The following is an 18,850-nucleotide window of genomic DNA, read 5'->3' on the forward strand; positions in this document are numbered from 1 at the left end:
GTCGACTCGAATACGGAGGTTCCATTTATTCCTGTCTCTTGATGGCTTCCTTCCCCTGTCTTGCTATTTTCCCGTCCGGAAAATTGCCTCGTATCCCATGCATCGTACGGCGTTGACCCGACTTGTTTGACCCGACCTTCGCTTCAGCACGAGCCTCTGTCTGTATCATCACCACCTGCTTCCTCGATTCCTCGCTGCGCCCGCAAATCGCGCATCCGCTCGCCGGGTCTTCACTCGGCAACCAAGCTCGGTCGGCAACAGGCTGCATCTTTTACCACCTGGCTACGAGCCCAACCCCCAGCGGCCGGCTCGAGCCGTGAATCGAGCCTTGTCGTTCCCGTGTGCAATCCATCTCATCCAACTCGCTTCCCTGGCAACAGAGCGGATGTCTCACTGGCGCCCGACCAGGCTACCACAGAATACGAAAGTGTCAAGCAGCTGACATTTCAAGACAGCCCGGGGACAGGTCTGGTGAGTGAGAGCCAAGCCAGGCATGGAAGGGGAATCTGCAGCAGTGTCAGGCTCACGACCTCCAAGCCCTCCCGCGACGGCTACTAGTGGCACCTTGTCGCGAACGCAGCGAGGGGCAATCGCGGCGCAGGCCTGCGGTACCTGCAGGTCAAGAAAGCAGAAATGCGACGAGCAGAGGCCCAAGTGTGGCACATGCGTCAAGTTCAAGCTGGACTGCCGCTACCGAGAGCCCCAGCCCACCAAGAAGGACAAGACCCTGGTTGAGATTCTGGAGCGAATCAAGTCTCTCGAGGGCAAGATAGACAACTTGACTGCCCAAGGCCTGGCAGTCAACTTCCAATCCTCATTCTCGGGCGATGCGTTGGTGCAGACGCCAGCACCCATCGGGAGCGTCCGTGGGAGCGTTGCGAGCGCCAGCGGCAGCAGCACCTTCGTCTCCGGCCTGCCTTCAGACGCCGCGCTGTCGTCCGGGAACGCGACCAACTACAGTTATGTATCTTCAGTGCACGCAATGCTGGCTTGGCCTGCCGTTCAGGAGATAGTAAAGGTCATACTTCCAAATGTGCCCGGCCGCGACCAAGGTTCTCTCCTGGAGCAGGAAGGCATTTCCATCCTACAGAAACCAGGGACCTCGTTACCGTCGGCCACGAACGGGCGGAGACGCAGCCGAGCTGCGTCAAATCTTGAGAACCCAGTTGCTCCCGACTCTCCACCTGCCACTCAGGTGTTGAACAGTCTGACCTGGGACTCGGTCCAAGTTCTTACCAAGGCCTTCTTCGACACGTTCAACCTCCTGCACCCCATTGTGGACCGCCAGGCCTTCACATCCACAACTCTCCCGGCAATGTTGACCAACGGGCTCGTGTTTGACGAAAGCATCCAGTCGACATTGACCTATCTAATCTTTGCTCTGGGCGAGGTTGCAATCGATGCATATTCGCATCCCGGAGGCGTGAATGGACGCACCGCATCGCAGCATCCTGGCCTGGTGTTCTTTAACGAGGCACGGAGACGCATGGGTTTCAGTCTGACTGAATGTAGTTTGGAAAATGTCCAGGTCTTTGCTCTCGCAGGGTAATGCCCCTCCTGCCGCCATGCAACGTCTTGAAATCTTTCTGATCTCGAACAGCATCTACTACGAGACGTGCTCCCGCCATATGGTGAGGTCCAGCCACTTTGTGATGTTGCTTGTGGAGCACCGGGCTGATCATAACTAGGACTTTTGGCGAATGACGAATTCTGCTTCGTCGGCCTGTCAAGCCCTGATCTCCAGGTACGTTGTCCCCCGGGCTCAGGCTCAGACAGTAGCGAGGTGGCTAAACAAGAGAACAGCAACCCAGGGGAACTTACCTCGGCACAAGGGGACATTATTCGGAGAGCATTTTGGCACTGCTCGATCATGGAGACGTCAGTTACTACGTTGTCTTCTACCTGCACTCAACTGACTCACGTCTACAGCTGCTTCAATCTGGAATTAGGCATGCCACTGAGCGGGTTAGATAAATATGAGACCCTGGTTCGAGTGCCAGACTTTGGGGGCCTGGTCTCTCAAGAGGACCATACCAGCCACTTTCAGGAACACTTTGCCTCGCAAATTGTGCTGCGCCGACTCTCGGCTGACTTCAACAACGTGCTCAGCAGCGGTAAGGACGCCGGGAACCCTCCTTTCTCCGACTTATCTCATATCAACGACACATCTCCGTTCCTAGATGGGCTGACACTCTGCAGTATCAACTTCGCCCGCGTCCTCGATATCGTCCTCCTCGTCACCTGCGCCGGCGATACCCGGTGCTATGAAGCCACTTGTTATGCAACTCGATCAATGGCGTGAGTTGTTGCCCTTGCACCTTCGCTGGGTAGAACGCGACCATGGGAACTTCCTCCCGCCGGGGCATGACGTGTATGGCACTTCGTTGTTCCAAGGCGCCACTCCCGTGACGGCGCCGTCACCTGCTCTCCCCACCGCGACGCCTCCTGTCACATCTGTCACCTCTGTTACGTTCACGCCGGACCTCAACAGCCACCCGGTAGCTTATCCATATGCTATGGACATTCAGATCGCGCTGCTCCGCACGCGGTACTACACCACAAGACTGCTACTTTACAGGCCATTTTTATACAAGGCGCTCCATCATCCCGACCAGATGAACAACGAGGACGCGGACGGGGTTGCGAACTGCCTCAACACTTGTCTCATGTGGCCAATCATCATGTCTCCTGCCTGCACGCGGAAGCTGCTCATCCCCTGCCTGTTCTTCTGGACGCAGAATATCCTCGGCGCGCTCGTTATCTTGTACTTGAGCGAGAAGGTACCAATCCTGGCAAGGATCAGAGCCAGCGGCATCTGTGGCACGAACTTCGAGGCCGACGCGCACGAGACAGTCAGACTGGGCTTAGAATGGATTGACGACCTGAGGGTGGTGGACCGGGAAGCTGAATGGGCCTGGGGCGTTGCCAAGGGGATATTCGGGCTGGACACCTGAGGTTGGAGTGGGATTGTGTGTCGAGCGGGGGTTGAGGAGTACTCGGCGTGGCCGGTAAGATGTGGCGACCTGATATCGCCCGCGATGCCAATATGCTTGTGGAGGTCACCTGATGGGCGGCTACCACATTCATTGGCCTGAGTGTATGAGCATCTGTGACACCGCTGTCAAACACGCATGCGGTGGACCCGATGGCTTGCACGTCGCTGCTACCCGCGAGAACTCATCCAGACGCCCCGTTCAACACGCGGAGCTCCTCTCCCGCTGATGAATAGAGCGTGATTGGATGGCGATGAGTCAGCCTGTTGATATCTAGCATATGTCCACCTTTCTCGTCTAGCATTTCATAGAGCGACGGTGAGATTTATCAACTTCAAAGCGAGCGACATTTCAAATCTAGTTTTGTTTTTCTCGGTTCTCATAAACCCACATCATCTGAGAAGGACCAAGCTGAAACACTTGTCGGCGATGCCCCCCGCCAGATATGGCATGCTGATTGTCTCCGGCTATCACCTCTCGAGCTTAGGACGAATGTTCCTTTCACGTAGGCTCACGGCGAAGGCGTCTACGGCATGCCTCGAAAAGGAGACCACGTGTCTTCCATTTCAAGCAATTACATCCCAGAGCAGGAAGACCATAATCCCGGAATGCACGGAAAATCTCCACGGGCACAGAAAAGCATGGAAACCTCCTCGGGCGCCCTTCCAAGACTGTTGCCGCCCAACAGTTTGAGCTGCCGTCACATCGCGCGCCGCCAGACACACAAACACATGGGCTGGCGCCGGAGTGATACCCTAGCGCGTTAGCGGGCACACGGGCAAATGTCGGCTAGCCACCCTACGCGCGGTAGTTGACTGAGGCTCACGTTTGGACAGACAGGTCCTTCATGTCCTGGCCTGATCTTTCTGGGCTCACGAGCACTTGAGGGATGGCCACAAGGGAAAGGCAAGCGGAAGTGCGGGTCAAGCCGATAAGCAGATAAACGCATTCATTGTCTGGGTGCTGGAAGACGCACTGCAAGAGATGATTTCAAAGGTTAGTCTTTGCCTTGGTGCAAAATAGAGATGAGACACGCGCAGGTATCCGGCCAAATGATATCGGCGACGGCATACCAAGTACTCACGACTGAGCTTGGCTTTCGGCCCGGGGACTGACTGAATGGCCGAACGGCCGGATGGGGCGCCGCTGTCACTCACTGGATCCTTTCCATTGTTCTTCTGGTCCTTTCCTAGTACCGAACGTTCTGTTCTGTACGCTCTTGTCCGCTTGTTGATGAGATGACTTTTTCAAGGTTAACGGGTGCTGCGGTCTAGACCATGATATAGTAACCTCTTTTGTGACATGACGCGAGGGCGCAGGCTGTTACCCTGGAGTGGTGGCAGATATACATATGTAGGGTACGTGCGCGCTGAGTAACATCGTCATCGGCCTCGGCTTGATGGCGGTGTCTCGCATTTCACACTTGGGTACCGAACCGAGAACCCAGGGGCTACCGGCTGGTAAGCTTGGAAGCTTCCTGGTGCGACGGCGGGCGGCGGGTAGCCTGGAGAATTAATCAGCCAGTGCTACCCGTGAAAATTGCGGCACTCATATGCTATAAGGAATCTCCTGCTTACACGTGGAGTATATCCTGGCTATTGAGTATGAATTACCAATGCCTATGCGTGGCTGGCCGGGATGTCCCGTCGAGCTGACCTCAGGACACAATTAGCACCCCCTTGAAGAAGCCACGCCTGCATCTTCAATATGGTTTTACAATGGCGGTGGAAAACTGTAGGGAAGGGGTCTATCCTTCCCGGTGCGAATCACACCACTACACACCCACCCTGAGCTGGGGTTCAAGCACGATGTGGTCTAACCCATGGGCAGTGTTGACATGCCACAAAACGCAAGGACCTCGGGAGATGCCTAACCTAACTCGAGACCTGAAAAGGCCCAAACACGTCCGCTCACTCGGCCGGCCACCCGCTCAAGCACCGACGTCGACGATAAGTCGAGGTTCCTTGGGACGGGGGACGGGGGCCGGGGGACAGGGGACAGGGGACAGGGGACAGGGGACAGGGGACAGGGGACAGGGGACAGGGGACAGGGGCGTGTGTCTATATCTACAAGAACAACCACGCCCACCTCCGAGCCCACCGCACACGATTTTCACACATTTTCTTCTCCCGCTTCTCCCGCCCTTCCGCAACCCGATTTGGATTCATCCCATGTCTCAGGGCGTACCTTCGGCGCGATGGTATCGCCCATCTATCTCACTGGGCGGGCAGAGGGCGTGCATTGGGATCATTGCCTGGGCATGCCTCGCACTGAAGCGAGCCGGCCACTGTGCCCGTTTGGGGCGACCGGTGACGGCACCCGGGCAGCTGCTGGCCCTTGGGTGTTTGGCACGCTTATGAAGGGGAGGATCGTGGTGGTGGTACTGGTGGGTGAGGCGGGTGATGGGACGACACGGCCCGGGGATAGTGCATGTGCACTCTGCATTCTACGGGTGGGCTGCGCAGGGCAGCGATAGGGAACCGTGGTAGACACCTGTAGGCATTGCTTCGTATCGCTGCTTGCGCTTTGACGTGGCTCAGGGAATAATAATAGCTGGTTCTGCCCGGCCCCGCCCTGTTGGAAAGGTGGCGGGAAGGGCGGGGGGTGGCCGGTCCTATGCAGTCCTATGCAGTCCTGTCCAGTCCTGTCCAGTCCTGCCCTGGTGGTACCAGAGCATGGATTCGACGGAGCTATTGGAATCTGGTCCAGATGGGACGGGCAGCCAGCCGGACCGTAGAATGTCGAAAGCCGGGCAGCTAACTGCGAGCTACTGCACGCGCACGCAACGGCTTCCCTTTCCTCTCCCGGGTAGTGCTGCTGGCCTCTTGACAGCTGTCAAGATGACGAACAGGCGCAAGCTTGACGCTGTGCTGGACGGCACAGTAGCACCCGTTTATTCCTACCACGGAGTAGTAGGTCTGCAGCCGGGCTGGGACTGGATTTCCTCAAACTCCAATCCGGGTGCCACTCTGCAAGTGGAGCTGATCCGGCCAACATCAAGCACAGGACAGTTACTATACTAGTAGCCAGAGTTGCGCGGTCAGTCAGTCAGTCATCATACTCGGGGCTGCGTCACGCAGACCTTGCTGAAGATGGGCCACGAGATGAGAGGAACCGGAGGGCAGGGTGGGCCGGGATATGAAACATTTTCGGCCTTCAGGAACATCTAGGCACAAGACTTCCTTGTCCCCATCTCACACTGTCTGCCTGCCCATGGGTATACACTGCTCAGGCTCTGCATATTTGGGGTCTCACTTCCGGAAGCCTATGTAATGACCAGGTACGACCAAGAGCGCTCATATCCCGATCTATTCTAGTGTTCACATCCGTGGTTGGCTGGTGCAGTAGTAGTCATGACCGTGCGAGGTGATCGCCATCGTGCCAATCGCAAACCAGACTTCCCATCTTCTCCTGTTGGGGGGTTGTTTCACAACAGTTCCTCTCCCGGAGCTGTGATTCTCAGTCGGGAATGGGGGCCCCCTCCTGGTCATGTATGTTCTCATGCCCCAGAATGGGCGGGAAATCGCGGGAAAGCCCCTTGGACTTCATGCGTCTTCCATCTGCCAGATCATGCACCTTTGACAGCTGCAAAACCGGAGCAGATCTTAATGCTCTTATAGATCCCCCAATCGGAGGCAGTACAGCTATGCCTCCCCTGGCGACGGTCAGCAGGGGTAGGGTTGTATGGCATTCTTCTTGCCCACCTGGGCAGTCTTCTGTGGCTCACGGGCGGAGAGGAAACCAAGACGCGATTGAGCCACTGGTTGGCATCAAAAGGCTGAAAACCCACAAGCACAGGCTCAAGCCCAAAGTGCAGAGCCCTCGCGTACTTATGTGCCCGCGTCGCTCAGACCGTCCTCGGACTGCCACGCTCCTCCTAAGCCGAGCCCGTCTGGGCGTTCGAATGCATCGGAAAGGGCCGACAGCACGATGCTTGCGGGAAGGGAATGTGGGCTTTACCCTACACACCGCAGCCCTCCTGCCAAATTGTTCAACCTGCCTGATGTCGTGCTCACTTTATTTCTGCTGTGACCATGTCCCGGGCACAGTAAAACTCGGCCTCACAGACCCGTGGTGTTCACGGGCCACCGAGGCTCCTGAAGTCCCGAGATGCAGGCCTGTCGATGTTGTCGCTCGAGACGTTGCATGCGAACAATACACAGTAAGAAAGAAAGGGGCCCAAGACTCGCAAGTTTGCGTCCGGCTCAACCTTGTGCAAAGCATACCAAGCAACTCGGAGCAAGGATGGGCGGGCGCAATGCGGCTGAGCACCTTGCCTTGCTGCCGTGTACATACCACGCAGAGACACAGGCTTAGCTTGGCTGAAGCCTATTGTGTGTATCTGCAGTCGCCGCCGTCACCGACATTTCCTCGCCGGCGCATTTCTCCGGTGGGGTCCCGAGGGCTCAAGGCGCAGGGCAGCGCAGGGCAGCGCAGGGCAGCGCAGGGCAGCGCAGGGCAGCGCAGGGCAGCGCAGGGCAGCGCAGGGCAGCGCAGGGCTGAGAAGGGGTGAACGCCGCGAATTTCTCTCCTCGGCCGACCCCTAATTTCCACGAGGACAGGTGCCCCAGTGCGACCGGGTCCTCCCACGCGGCGTCAAAGGCTTATTTCGTCGCGTCATGCGTCTGTGTCGTGCTACGTCGTGCCTTTTGGCATGGAAGGCCGACAGGTGCGGTATAGCGCTCTGGTGCTACACATGTATCCCGTGGTCATCTGCTACAACTCCCCTTTCATCATATGCTGAAGCAGACATCAGACGACCGCTGGTCGTCAGCCACAACCGGCCAGGAATCAGACGTGGGACGCTAGGCCCTGCTAGCACGGCGCCAGCTATGATCCATAGATGGGAGAACATCCAGGCGTTGTCTCTAGAAGCCGGTTCGTGACTGGAAGGGCCCTAGTGTGGAGATGGCCAGGGAGATTGGGGGTCAGGTCTGTCGACTGGGAATATGCTGGGCGTGAATAACAGGTGAGTTTTCTGAAAATGCAGTGGTGCGGAGAATGGCGCAAGGTCTAAGTACAGTACGTCCCGGGACCGTGGGCTTGTACTGCCACTACTACTACTATTACTACTACTAGCGTGCGAAAAGGTAAAAGGTAGAAAAAAAAAAGGAAGAAAAAAAAACCCAAAAAAAACCATACGACAGACGGGTCTTTCGAGCGTACCCAGGACTTCGGCTCCGACCAAAGGTCATTCACGATATCTGAGTACCCACTCGGATTTGTCCGAGCACCAGGGCCCCCCGGGGGGATGGGGTAGGGGGGTAAATCAGATGCGAGTGCGAGTGTTTTGAAACGTCGCCCACACATTAATGGCAAACCTTGCTGCAGTCAACAAGGATTCCATTGTGTTGGGCTCCGTTATGCTTCGAGGAATGAGCAAAAGTGCCCCGTTGACCCGCGCTTTGTCTCGAGAGTCGCCTTCGGGGACGCTGGAGTCGCCGCGGCGACGGTCTGATATTGAGATCTATAGATCGGGCCGTGGGTGTCTTGACTGAGGCGCGATGAAGGCTACAGCGTCCGTCTGCCACTGGCACATCTCGATTGGGCACACATTCGTCAACTCCAACCCGACCTGCGTGCGCATCCAGATGGTCCGGTTGGCTCTCAGGCTGAAGTAGACGGAAAATGAGACAGTTGTGTGTAGTCTTTGTGGCTGGCTTCTCCTCAGGGCTGAAGGCAGTCGAAGCCTATTCGTGCAGGCGAGGTGACGCGCATGTGTCGAATGACCCAGCTACACACGTGTACGCCGGGATGCCGATCGGAAAGCATATTTGTGCGGCTGCTGAGCAGTCGGCGTCAGGTGGCCAGGGTGCTTACAGCCGGACGCCTTGAACGAGACAAGAGACAAGAGACAACTTCACACCGCCGCTCTTGGGGTCCCTTTGACTTCCCGTGTAGGCTTTTGGACGCGTCTCAGCGTGTAGTCAGCACCGAGCGCTGAGGATGTTGCCTCTGGCAGCCTCTCCTCGCGGCGGCCAAGGTCGGGAGATGCTTCCGACCTGTCAGTTTCCCGGACGTGTGGGCTTGTGACGCTGGAAGTCAGGGGGGCGTTGGTTCCGGATGACAGGGTGGCACTCTTGTTGTGCCCCGGGGCAGGGCGTCGGCGGAGATGATCGGGCCAAGACACGGTGCCGGCGGGGCGACGCTGGCTGTTGGTGTCGCAGGTGGGCGAGGATTGCCAGGCTGGGGGAAATGAGACTTCTAGAAGGTTTCCGGGCTCTTCCGACCACGGTGGCCGCCCTGCTGTCACAGCCCAGCGGGACGCTGTCGCAGCCCAGCGGTCAAAGCTAAACGGCAGGAACCGCCGACCACGATGCGTCGTGCTGGTTCATCCCGACGCACTGTGACGGGGCCCAAGGTTGCCTGGTTGCGTGAGGACGCCTCCCTCTCCACGGGGACATGTGCCAGTGTAGTCCGTATAGTACTCGGTACGGATACTACGACTGACGTGCAGGCCTGACCTGTCGGCGGCTGGCTGGTGGAAAGTGGGCCGCGGCACAGTACCGTGGTAGCAACCGGACAATAGCCCACCGCCCTGCCTGCTGCCTGCATGAACCGGTAGCGGGCCTAGCAGCTGGCCAGATCTGGCTCGAGGACCGACCGACCTATGGCGTATGGCGGCCCATCTGCGACGTTATGTTTCCTCACATGGTACCTGGCTGCTTAAAAGTACCAGGCACGGGGGGGCTTCGACGTGACGGCTCCCAAGCTGAAGCTGGCCTCAGGACGTCTGTCGTACACGAGAGAATTGTGCGGAAGGGAGACAGCCAGAGAGGGTGGGCGCTGGTCGGACCTGTCAAAACGCCGTCGGATTCAAGACCCCAGGCCAATCAATGCCATGAAGCACAACGAGGACAAGTCGTGTCGACGATGGCGGGGGCCGTCCGTGCGAACTCAGGGGCTGTGGCAGGGCGTAGGGCGCCTGGGTACTTAAATACCTGGGAGGGCTGGGCCGCCGAGGTACCGTGCTTAAGTACACAGCACGTGGTACGCAGGGTGCGATGCCCTCGACGTGTGTTCCCACCGCAACGGCCTCGCCCCATCTCGGTGAGCAAGGTGCGACGTGTCTGGTCATGTACTACTCGAGTGCCGGTAGCGGGTACCTAGGTACCTAGGTACCTAGGTACTTAGTTCAGTACTTACCTACCCAGGCTGGCACGACACGCCCCCCACCACCGTTGGAGCGGCCTGTTCGCTCGAGCCTCCACCACCTGGCAGTTTGGCAGTGTCATGGACGTCAGGGACGTCTGCTCCTCTCCTGCTCCTCTCCTCTCATAAACCGGCGGCCCACCCAGCTCCAGTCAGCCCACCCGTACGGCCGCATCCACGGGAATACAGCCACCCCAGCTGGCGATCAACCCCGTTCAGACATTGGACATTCCAACATGCCGCAGCTTTGCTGTCAGTGCTGTCAAAGCCCGCCCCGTCAGGCCCGGCCGTGGGTCGATAATCGTCCTCTCCTCCCGCCGGGATATTGACACCATCCCAGGGGGACCAGGTAAAAATAAACATACCATGTAGAAAGGCAACCGGACAAGTGTCCCCGCGCACAGTCCCCACTCCCCAGTGACACTCGACACTTTTGACAATCTTGTCACTGCCCTGTCGCATCCTCCCGGTAGATTCGACCTGGCCGAGGGCTCCTTGTCAACAACCGTTCGCGCCGCTCCCGGACATGGTCAAGCTGCCCATGCCCACTGTAACTTTGCAATAATACTCTTGCTGCCCAGGAGCCCAGGAGCCCAGGAGCCCAGGAGCCCAGTCCTCCTCCTCCTCCTCCTCCTCCTCCCATCCTCTGACATCTTGTTCTGTCTTTCTTGTCCTGTCTGTCCTTCTTGTAGGGATACAATTGTCTGGGTACAATAAACAACCCCCCCTCCCATGTCACATCCTTCATTCCGGACTAGCCCCGTCTCGTCTTGGATACATCGGGACCATGCCATCACTTATGGATTGGCTCTACTAGTGTGAGTCGCAACCACTTCCGTAAATCGGGTCCGCCATGTCGTCTCGTACCGCCTGAACAGCACACCCGGGGCAATCTGCAGCAGTCCCCAGGCTGGCTGTTCATCGATTGTGATTGACTTTGGCGGTTTGCCGGGTAGTACACAACCCCGGTAGTCTGCGAGCCAGGCCGGGGCCTGGGTCGAGCTTGACCTCCAGTCCAGACCTCTTGCTGGGCACCCTGCTGTGCCGTCCACTACCCCGGCAAGCTATATGTCGAGATCCATATAGGCCGCCCGGGGGACATCGTTGTTGTACCCTTTTGTCTTCGTCCCATCCATCATTACCCACCATCCCCACCGCGGCACCGCCCTATTTTATCCAGACGCCTCTGTGTCACATCCTCTCATACACCCTACCTAGGTACTGTACTCACCTGGGCGGGTCCACCCACCGTGTGCTGTATGCGCCATCCAACCTCGTCCCGTCTTTTCCATTGTCTATAAGTCGTGGCTTGACCACACCTGCCCGGCTCTCTCGACACATATGTCTTCACCCGTGCGTACATGCGTATATCCACAGCTATCAGCACCCTCCTCGGCAAAGACAAGGACCGCCTCCCTCTCTCTCTCATCAGACTCCCACCTTCCAGGCCATTCATTCATTGCCTGTGTTCACAGATCATCTCATCACGCGGCGAGACCTCCACTATCTCTCCCGTACAACCGCAGACGCGCACACACCAAGATGTGTGACTTTACCAAGAACTACTATATCTACTCCTCGTGCCTGGACCCCGGTGCTCACTTTTTCCGCACATCAGTCGACGGCAACAGGAAATTGGCCTGTCCCAAGGGCCCTCACGAGAGGTACATCGTCCAGCCGGGAACATGCCCCCTCTGCTCCGGGTGAAAGACGGGACGGCCTCTCAAGCACCAGCAACTTGTCACACAGTCTCACACTCTCACACATGAGGAGGAAGTGGGGCGGACTGCCGACGGCAGACTTCTAGCCGGACCAAGGTCAGGGAAAGGGGAGCATGGTGAGATGATGGGCACCCGGCTGTCCACCGTGGCAGCGCAGCAGGAGGGGATGCTCCTCGGATGGTCCGCCGAGGTCGCCTGGCCTGACGACAGGAGCGGCAACACATCCTCCTCGGATTGGCTTGACAGAGACGCGAATGATAGAGAATGGTGTATGGGGTCTCTCTGGGCTCGGCGTCAGATGCCGGCACAGGAGTTGCTGCTACCCTAGTGTGGCCGGCCATGGGCATCTCCTGGCGTTGAGAGAGACCGGTTGACCACACGGAGCCCTCCTGCAGCCGAACGACGGAAATCGCCGGTTCTCGTGTCTCACCACGCCTCTGCGGCGGAGACGGGTTTCTCAGCCTCATTACGTCCCCGGCATCACGGGCAATGTCTCAGCCACTGGCAATGAGCACTCCTGTCAGTGTCGGCCCACCTGCCTGGGTCAACATCGAGGCATACTTTTGGAGGTGGCTTTTTTTTTTGTTTATTTCAATTTTTTTCTTCCACTTCCTCCCAAGTTTACTTATTTGTGGCATGGCGTTCTGGCGTCTTACGAAAAGGGACCCCAAGTGCCGACTATGGAACGAGGCTTGTACAACGTCCTGGGATTGTCAGGGCATCCCATTAAGCGGGCGCGCAACTTTTCTGCTGTTTTCAATGTCTCTTTTCCCCCAGAATACATAGTGATTAAGAATACTAAAAGGGCCACCTATTGCTTCCTGTCGTGTTGCTGTGCGACTTGCGATTGCTTATATACACAGTGACTTATCACCGGACGTGGAAGAGCGTTGCGTTAGGATGCAGGACAGCCGCATGCATATTGATTGACAGGCTACCTAGGTGCCTGGGAAGAGCGTCTGGTGAGACAGAATGCCGCAGACTCAACAACCAATGTCAAAATGCAGAGACATGTGTCCCGGGTGCGCAATGGCAGATTACTAATAAAAGCGTTCGATGGTATTCATCTGTTTCATGGCCAGATAATTTACTCCAGGGATGGTACAGCAGAGTCGAGACGTGCAAGTAGGGCTAAAACATGGCAATCTAGCAGCATCCGCGCTGGAAATGAATGACTACATGACATCGTTCTCTGCGGGTGATCAGGAATTCCCGTCATTGGCCCAAATGTGATGACACCAGGCCCTTTTCTGGATGCCAGCCAGGTAATGTGAATATTTCAAGCATCGAACCGTATTCCCGGCAATGCGGTAGACATGTAACACAGCACGGACATGCCATAAGCCCACTCGGTTGGCAGGATGACTCGTAGCAGCGAGGGGTTGATCATGGACGGCCTTGCGGTTCCCATCCATGGATGTCGTTCCTTGCCCCGCCATGTCATGTCCATTGCCAAGTTGTCCAACTCACGTGCGGAAGACCAACCCGAGTGTGAGCGGCGGGCCCACAAGGCCACCGGCGCGTTGCTTTGCCCACAATGACAAGGGTGCGATGGCGGGGCACCGGAAGATGAATTCAGGCAAGGCCCTCAAGCTGTCGTCGGTCGGCCAGCCGCGTAGATGGGAAGTCGTTCCCAGGTAGGTGGCCCGGGCGTTCCGAAAGGTTGTCAAGATGAAGAGCCCTCTAGCCCACAGGCCCTCACCGCGTAATACAGCGGATGAAATCTGAGATGAGGCCGTAGTGCCCGAGTCAGCGACCTGGATTGGTCTTAGAATTGGGCTGCTACAGACCGATGGTCCTCTTTGGCGCCTATTCAAGATTCCATTTTGTTTTCTTGGAGTCGTACATCAATGTGATGTGTCACCGTTGGCCGGGGAGGTACTAAGTAGACATTGGACCCGCAATGGTGAGTCTTCCAAGTCACTCGGCCTTCAACAGCCGTTCTCGTTGGTGGTTCTGTTGCGGAACTTCCTGAAGGACGTACCTAGGTACGTTTGCCAAACTAATTGTTTCTCTACGTAGCAATGGATACTTTGGCGGCCTTACTGGGATGCTCCTGTCGCTGGCCGGCTGATCTCCTCCATGGGCACGGGGCTCGCATCTCCTGCGCGAGCGGCGCTACAATGGACTACGTGGGTATGCACAGAGCAGGAGGCGGACCGACAAAAATACATGATTAATTTTATCATACCGGTCATGGTTGGTTAGATATGGCTAAACATGCGTTCATTGGCATCTGAGGAATAATCTGAGTGACTATTATATTCGTATCTCTGATATGATATCCCGTTGCTGCAAAAGAAAACTGTTTATGACCGGCTACGACTACTTAAGTATAAGGAAATGTGGCTTCCCCATGGTGCATTGCAGTTTTCTTGACCTTTGCTCAGAACAAGATTGTGCACACGATTATATATGCTTTTCTTCATTTAAGATAATTCATAGTGATAGCGGGGGCAGAGTCATGGCTGTGTCCAATCAGAAGACGAAGAGAAACGAAAATGCTTAGTTGTTCCTCATACTCTCAAGACAATTACACCATTTCAACACAACTTGGAACGCAGGCACGTCATTTCGGAGACCTATGGCCTAAGAAAGCGGCCACAGAGCGACAAACAAAATCCCAGCCGAAGCAGAGATACATAACTCATATGGACTTCGGAGTGCTGTCGTTCTTTTCACGTGAAAGGAACTCTTAATTACAGCCCCATGGAGGGCTTCAGATGTGGGTGATTCGGTGCCACTGGTGGTAACACTTGACAAGTGGGCTTAGGAATTACCAAGGTACCTAGGTACTAATGACGAGACTACCTAGGTACCTACATATGTAGGTAGGCATGTTTTCATTGCTTTCTCATTGGGCTTGCCTCATGGCCGGGATTGACTGATTACGCACGGTTCTTGATGGGCCAGACTATAGAAAGGATGGCTTGTGAGCACTGCCAGTCAGTGGTGTGATATCGAAGCCTTGCACATGTCTATCTCATGGTATAGGTCGGCGGCAAGTTCTGCACGTTCGTCACGATCGTCACGATCGTCACGATAGGCCCGGCCCGCAGCCGCTCAGCCAAGCTTTTGCAGCGGCGAGGGTGCAGGTGGCTTGCTGTGGGTGACGCAATGAGGTCGCAGTAATGCACACACACAATACATGTCATAAATAACCAAGAACATAGAGCAGGCAGACCGCTGCATGCGCGGGACGCAGTGCAGGTTGAGCACACTACTGATGGCTTGAGCAGTCCATACATGTGTGGTTTCGCTTTCCGTATACATCCGAGGACATACATGGCGCCTTCATACATGATGAGAAATGCTTATCTGCTACAGGTGCAGCCCTGGGGGGTTTAGTCCGGTGTCAACAGTGACCTGCCAAGAGAAAAGCCGTGCAGAACGGCACAATGCAGCATGCCTAATTCTCGGCATGAGTTTATTGTAACAGCAGTTCACATACACCGTAGCATTTACATGCAGCCAAGGCCGTCCCGCGGTGGGCTTGAATTCAACCGATGTACTGCTTACATGCCGGCACATCAAGTTGTATCACAGAGGTGCAGCTTCCGAGGGGATGTCAATATCCTGCCTCGCCCTATCAGAGCGTGTGCTTGGGGGGCTAGTACGCCGTATAGCAGAAGCTGACACGCAGATCGGGGCGTTGACGGCAAGTGGCCTACCCAGGCAGTATGGCACGCCAGTGAAGATCGAGAGGGAAATCCGTGGTTGCTAGGCACTGAGGAACCAAGCCATCGAGTTCCATAAATTGCAACGACACTGATACCGCCATCATCTCTTTTCTTTCCATTGGATCTACCTGCCACATCCCACCTCTTCAGGCATACTGCGCAACTACGTCTTAATGCAAGTGATCGTCAGGGATGATGCGTTGGTCAAACATGAGAGAGGAGTGGCAATCCACGCGCCGACACCCTTCTGCTTCAACGCGGCTTTTTTTTATGTCGGCTACGTATCGCAAAAGTCCGGTCGTTCTACATATTCACACGGTAGCAGCAAAACGCTTGGCAAAGCATGTTAGAACTCGAACACCCCGGGTATTGCCTCATTCCATCCTCTGTGGCTGTGGAAGGAGGCCTCGCAGGATTGAAGTATTGCTAGGATACATGTCAACCACCCATTACCAGCGCAAGCCGAACAGAAGAACTCGAAGAATGTATACACACAGTCCACATATCGGCCCGGACCCTTAGGGTTCATAGTATAATGAACATAACCTGCGCTTGTGGCGACCGCCTTAGTGGGGTTGCTGACATTTGCCGCCCATCTACTACGACGCTGCTGCACATCACCGACGCCCAGTCGTTCCCCACACATGTGTCTTCGATGATCAGAATGCACCAATGCTAGCTTTTACTGCAGCGTGAGATATATCGGGACAAGGAGAGAGGCTACTTAGGTGCATTGGCTTTACGGGGCGGGCCATTGATTGACAGGTGCCACACCAGTTGATAGCTGTGCAGATGAGTGAAAAGTCCAGGTTGTTTATATCTGACCTATCATGAAGGCCAATAGATGAGGCAGAAGGCGGATTGCGTTGGTGGTGTTGTAGAATAAGAAGAGAACCACACATATGAGATGCCCAACTCCCAATGGAATCAAATGAGGCCCTTTCTTCTCCTGCTTAGTTAGTTGCTGCATAGCTTGTCCTTGAGTGGCCCATACGGTCCATATCTTCATCCTCAAGTGCTCTCAACACGAAGTGACCATGAAGTCTCACCTTAACATTCCGTGGCATGATTCCACCCTGTCCACGCCCTAATCATAAAGTTTAAGCACATTCTTCCTAGCTTCTTGTTGTCCCCGTTGCGACCGTCATTACCGCTTCTTGAATCCAGCTTCCTCGCGACTATTGTCTAAGTGAAACCAAAGCCCTCGGGCCCAAAAGGAGAGCCAATTACAGTCCTGAACCCCAAGTGCAGGTTCGAGCTGTCCACATCCCGTGCCTGCCGCGATTATAATAAGGACAGCTGGAACACATGCTTGACGGGCTTGCAGGCATACGGTGGTGAGCCCGCCTGCCTGCTGAGGATGGATATTGAGGGTAGGCAGTTTTTGGGCATATTTCAGGCCCCTCAAAGCGACCTCTCTTCAATTTGTTTCTGGGATTGCCGGGGGGGGGGCATGAGTACAGGTTTTAAGACAAAGTATGACCAACCTTGGAAAGCGTGGTTCATTCCGTCGTATCTGCAGGATTTCTTTACGTTTGTGCTTGGATTAGTAGTCGATGCTTAGTATGGGATTGAAGACATCGAAACCATGGTTCTACCACCCGATACACTGGCGAGCTGAAGAACAACGACCACCTCAACTCCACGTCGCTCAAGACGGAGATGCGCGGCCGGCACCCTGTCGGGCCTCAAAGAGATCGGGACGCTTAATCAAGACAACCATCATCCAGATGATGGCTCAGCAGGACCTGACACGCTCCTTACCGCGCCTCACCACCTTACCACCTCTGCAGTCTCATCTAAGTGAGATGTGAGGATTCAGGACGTGGTTGGCGACGGGGCGGAAGCAGACAGCTGGTGTCAACCTGCCGCTGGTTGCTCGCATCAGCACTGTGGCTTATGGGCGTGAATCGTGCTACCAGTTGACGGTTGCGAGTGGATTTAAGATCGCGATCGACTTCACCGTCAACATCATGCTGACGGCAATGGCGCTATATAGGGTACTTAAGTACCTACCCTCGCTGGCTGTGATCCGTTGGGAAGTATTTCATACCAGAGTGCCGATCGCTGCGGGCTTAGGAGCGCCGGGCTCGAAACATCATCAAGGAGAAGCTCGCGGCGGGGCGGCATTCCAGGGAAACTGAGGCAGATCTGTGTAGCAGCAGCGAGGCACAGCCGAGCAACGCTTTGGACTAGGTACAAAGCCGGCCAGCACTAGAGCCAAGAGGACGATTACAATCCGACACTAGTCCAGCCGATGATGGCCTGCTGACACAGGTGATCTTGGACCTGGCTGTGCAACAGGATCAGATGGAGCCATTGAGGAGGGCAACTATGCAGGCACTGGATGGGATTCGACGAGGCAGCTACACAGAAGATGAAGACACGGAACAATGTATTGAAGTAGACCCGGAGGATGAAGCCGACGGAGCTGATGCACATCGGTGAGCTCCTTGCTTTTCGGTGTTGCTGGGCTTCCTCGAGCGGCTTCGGCAAGCACCGAGTCGGGAGTATCTATCTAGTCGGGGCCGAGACGAAGATGACCAGAAAGGCTGGCATGACACTATTTGTGCTACTGCAGTCATGGAGCGAGATGTCCTCGAGGATGTCACGACTCACTACCCAGGTATTTCGGGCAACATTCAACTCAAGCACTGCTTGGCTAGTATAATTATGTCATGATTACGCGCTGCCCTGTACAAGAGACCGGACAAGTATGACGGATGTCCATAAGTTTTATGGAACGAGGCAGCAAGGTGGGAAGGAGAAGGCAAGTCCACGGATCCTTCAGACACTCTCGCGTTACTGTGCTTGCACTGAACGGGCATGCTGGTCAGCACGACGACAGCAGACTTGCCTGCTTTTGGCTACGGTCGCCATGGTTGCCCTGGGCGCTTCTTTGCCGTACATGAAGTCGGAACGTGAGGAGCAGAAGGGTTCATCGTCACACGAGCCGTTCAGTGCAAGGATTCAGTTCACCGCATAACTGCATCTAGGTGGCACCATCCGCTGAAGCAACAATGTCTGCTGAGTTGGTCAATTGATAAGGTTCGGTCACCCAGACCTCGCCAGCAAAGTTTCCTGTGAGGACCTCGGGGAAGCAAGCCGGCAGACATGAGATAGAAACCTACCTATTAAGCACCTACCTACCTACCATAGCGCTCCCTAGGGGTTTTTTAAATACAGTCTCTAAACCATCCCTTTTACTTTAAAATAATAAGCTAGATAGTTCCTAATATCTTAAAAATATTTTCTTATTAATATTTTTAATAATAATTATAAGATATATTAATACTTTTTTAAA

The 18,850-nt window shown here is 55.5% G+C and overlaps 1 protein-coding gene across 1 annotated transcript; it reads left to right on the forward strand.

The window, feature by feature from the left end:
• Positions 1–493: 493 nt before the first annotated feature.
• Positions 494–2,954, forward strand: KVR01_011128 (uncharacterized protein; the record flags this gene model as incomplete). The annotated part of the gene is made up of 6 exons (XM_044786139.1): positions 494–1,545; positions 1,601–1,631; positions 1,689–1,744; positions 1,804–1,878; positions 1,930–2,114; positions 2,200–2,954. 6 exons carry the CDS (start codon positions 494–496, stop codon positions 2,952–2,954), a joined length of 2,154 nt encoding a protein of 717 aa, XP_044640275.1.
• Positions 2,955–18,850: the final 15,896 nt, after the last annotated feature.

The sequence above is a fragment of the Diaporthe batatas genome (genome assembly GCF_019321695.1).
Source record: "Diaporthe batatas strain CRI 302-4 chromosome Unknown Contig00014, whole genome shotgun sequence".
Classification (NCBI taxonomy): Eukaryota; Fungi; Ascomycota; class Sordariomycetes; order Diaporthales; family Diaporthaceae; genus Diaporthe; species Diaporthe batatas.